General features: G+C 56.6%; 1 protein-coding gene across 1 annotated transcript; it reads left to right on the top strand.

Moving 5' to 3' along the window:
- Window positions 1-139: 139 nt before the first annotated feature.
- On the top strand, window positions 140-2,419 carry CHMP1A (charged multivesicular body protein 1A; the record flags this gene model as incomplete). The annotated part of the gene is made up of 4 exons (XM_009077679.1): window positions 140-229; window positions 1,184-1,330; window positions 1,980-2,108; window positions 2,255-2,419. Coding segments are annotated over 4 exons (531 nt in total), but the record flags the coding sequence as incomplete, so codon positions are not given.
- Window positions 2,420-2,426: the final 7 nt, after the last annotated feature.

Here is a 2,426-nt window from a genome sequence, read left to right as displayed (position 1 = left end):
GCACATGTTGGCCAGAAAAGCTGTGTCTGCTCCATCTCTTGGGGAGTGTTCCAGGCCAGGTTGGATGGGGCTTGGAGCAACCTGAGCTAGTGGCATGTGTCCCTGGGCTTGCCCTGCTGTGTCCCAGCTCTGACTCCCAGTTCCTCTCCAGTTCACAGCAAAGCAGCTGGAGAAACTCTCCAAGAAGGCTGAGAAGGATTCCAAGGCTGAACAAGCTAAAGTCAAAAAGGTGAGTGGGCCCTCATCCTGCTCTTCCTCAGCACCACCTGGGGCAGCTGGAGGTACCTCCTCCCCCTATGGCATTGGGAAATTGATGGTCCCTCCCACCCTCCTCTCCTGGACCTGCCAGGGGTATGTGTCACATCCCAGTGACGCCAGGAGGGATTTAATTCCTGCTCAAGGGCATTCCCAGCTCCTGAGAGAGCTGCTCCCTGTTGAAATCCCATTCAGTAGGAACAGAAAGTGCTGGTTCCCACCTAGGGGGGCTCTCTGCCTCTCCTCTCTTGAATCTATGGCACATCCCAGTGACACCAAGAGGGATGTCATTCCCTCCTAAGAGCATTCCCAGCTCCTGGTGCTATGGGACAGCTGTTCCCTGCTGGGATCTCATCCAGCAGAAACAAGCAGTGGTGAATTCCCCTCAGGGGGCTCTCTGCCTCCCGTCTTGGATCTACCAGAGGGATGTGGCACATCCCAGTGATACCAAGAGGGATGTAATTCCCTCCCAAAGACATTCCCAACTCCTGGTGCCATGGAAGAGCTGTTCCCTGCTGGAAATCTATCCAGTAGAACCAGATAGTGCTGGTTTATCTCTGGGGGAGCACTGCCTCCCCTCTTGGATCTACCAGGGGTATATGTCACATCCCAGCAACAGCAAGAGCAATGTAATTGCCTCTCAAGGACATTCCCAGCTCCTGGCACCGCAGAAGAGCCATTCCCTGCTGGACTCCTGTCCAGCAGAACCAGGCAGTGCTGGTTCACACCCAGGGGGGACTTTCTGCCTCCCATCTTGGATCTATGTCACGTCCCAATGACACCAAGAGGGATGTAATTCCTTCTCAAGGGCATTCCCAACTCCTGGCGTTACAGGAGAGCTGTTTCCTGCTGGAATCCCCCCAGCTGATGCAGGCAGTGCTGGTTGCCCCCTGGGGGCTCTCTGAGCAGGCAATGCCCTGTGCCCCAGGCCCTGCAGCAGAAGAATGTGGAGTGTGCCCGAGTGTATGCTGAGAACTCCATCCGCAAACGCAACGAGAGCCTCAACTGGTTGCGCATGGCCTCGCGTGTTGACGCCGTGGCCTCCAAGGTGCAGACAGCTGTCACCATGAAGGGGGTAAGAGCCTCTTGGGGTGTCTGGGAGTGTGGGATGGGGTCCTGGGGGTGTGGGATTGAGCTGTGCCCACAGGAAAGGAATGGTGGTGCTTCCACTCTTGGGTCCAAGGTGCAGAGAGCTGTCACCATGAAAGAGATAAGAGCTTCTGGGTAGGACCTTGGGATGTGGGATGGGATCTGGGGATATGGCATGAAGTTGTGGCCACCCAAAGGGAGTGTTGGTGGTTTCCCTCTTGGCCCAGGGTCTGGCATGGGGCTGTGGCTAAAGGAAAGGATTGGGATGGGGCCTGGGGATTTGGGATGGGGCTGTGCCCACAGGAAAGGAATGGTGGTGGTGCTTACTTTCTTGGATCCAAGGTGCAGATAGATGTCACCATGAAGGGGGTGAGAGCCTGGGAGTTTGGGAGGGGGCTGTGCCTGCAGGAAAGGATCAGGATGGGGCCTGGGAATGTGGGATGGGGCTGTGCCCATGAGAAGGGAATAGTGGTGCTTCCCCTCTCAGATCCAAGGTGCAGATAGATGTCACCATGAAAGGGGTAAGAGCCTCCGAGAGCGCCTGTGATTATTCATCCCACCTGGAATGGCCTCACAATAGGGTTCAGATTCATCTATAACCTGTAGAGCATCCCTGAAGGAATCTCCTCTTGCAGGTGACGAAAAACATGGCCCAGGTGACCAAGGCCTTGGACAAGGCTCTGAACTCCATGGACCTCCAGAAGGTGTCAGCAGTGATGGATAAATTCGAGCAGCAGGTGCAGAACCTGGATGTTCACACGTCGGTAAGTGCTTAGGAGGGTCAAGGGGAGTTCACCCTGTGGAGAGGGGAATGTGGCAGACAGGGAGGGTGGGATGAGGGTGGGATCCCTGATGGATCTTAGGGGAATGCAATGGGCTGGGCAGGGTGACAGTGCTGTGTCTGCCCCAGGTGATGGAGGACTCCATGAGCTCTGCCACCACGCTGACCACGCCGCAGGAGCAGGTGGACAGTCTCATCGTGCAGATTGCTGAGGAGAATGGGCTGGAGATCATGGACCAGCTGAGCCAACTGCCCGAGGGGGCCTCAGCCCTGGGGGAGAGCTCTGTCCGCTCCCAGGAGG

This window comes from Acanthisitta chloris, unplaced genomic scaffold (assembly GCF_000695815.1).
Source record: "Acanthisitta chloris isolate BGI_N310 unplaced genomic scaffold, ASM69581v1 scaffold36976, whole genome shotgun sequence".
Lineage (NCBI taxonomy): Eukaryota > Metazoa > Chordata > Aves > Passeriformes > Acanthisittidae > Acanthisitta > Acanthisitta chloris.
This window is presented reverse-complemented; position numbering and strand designations above follow the sequence as displayed.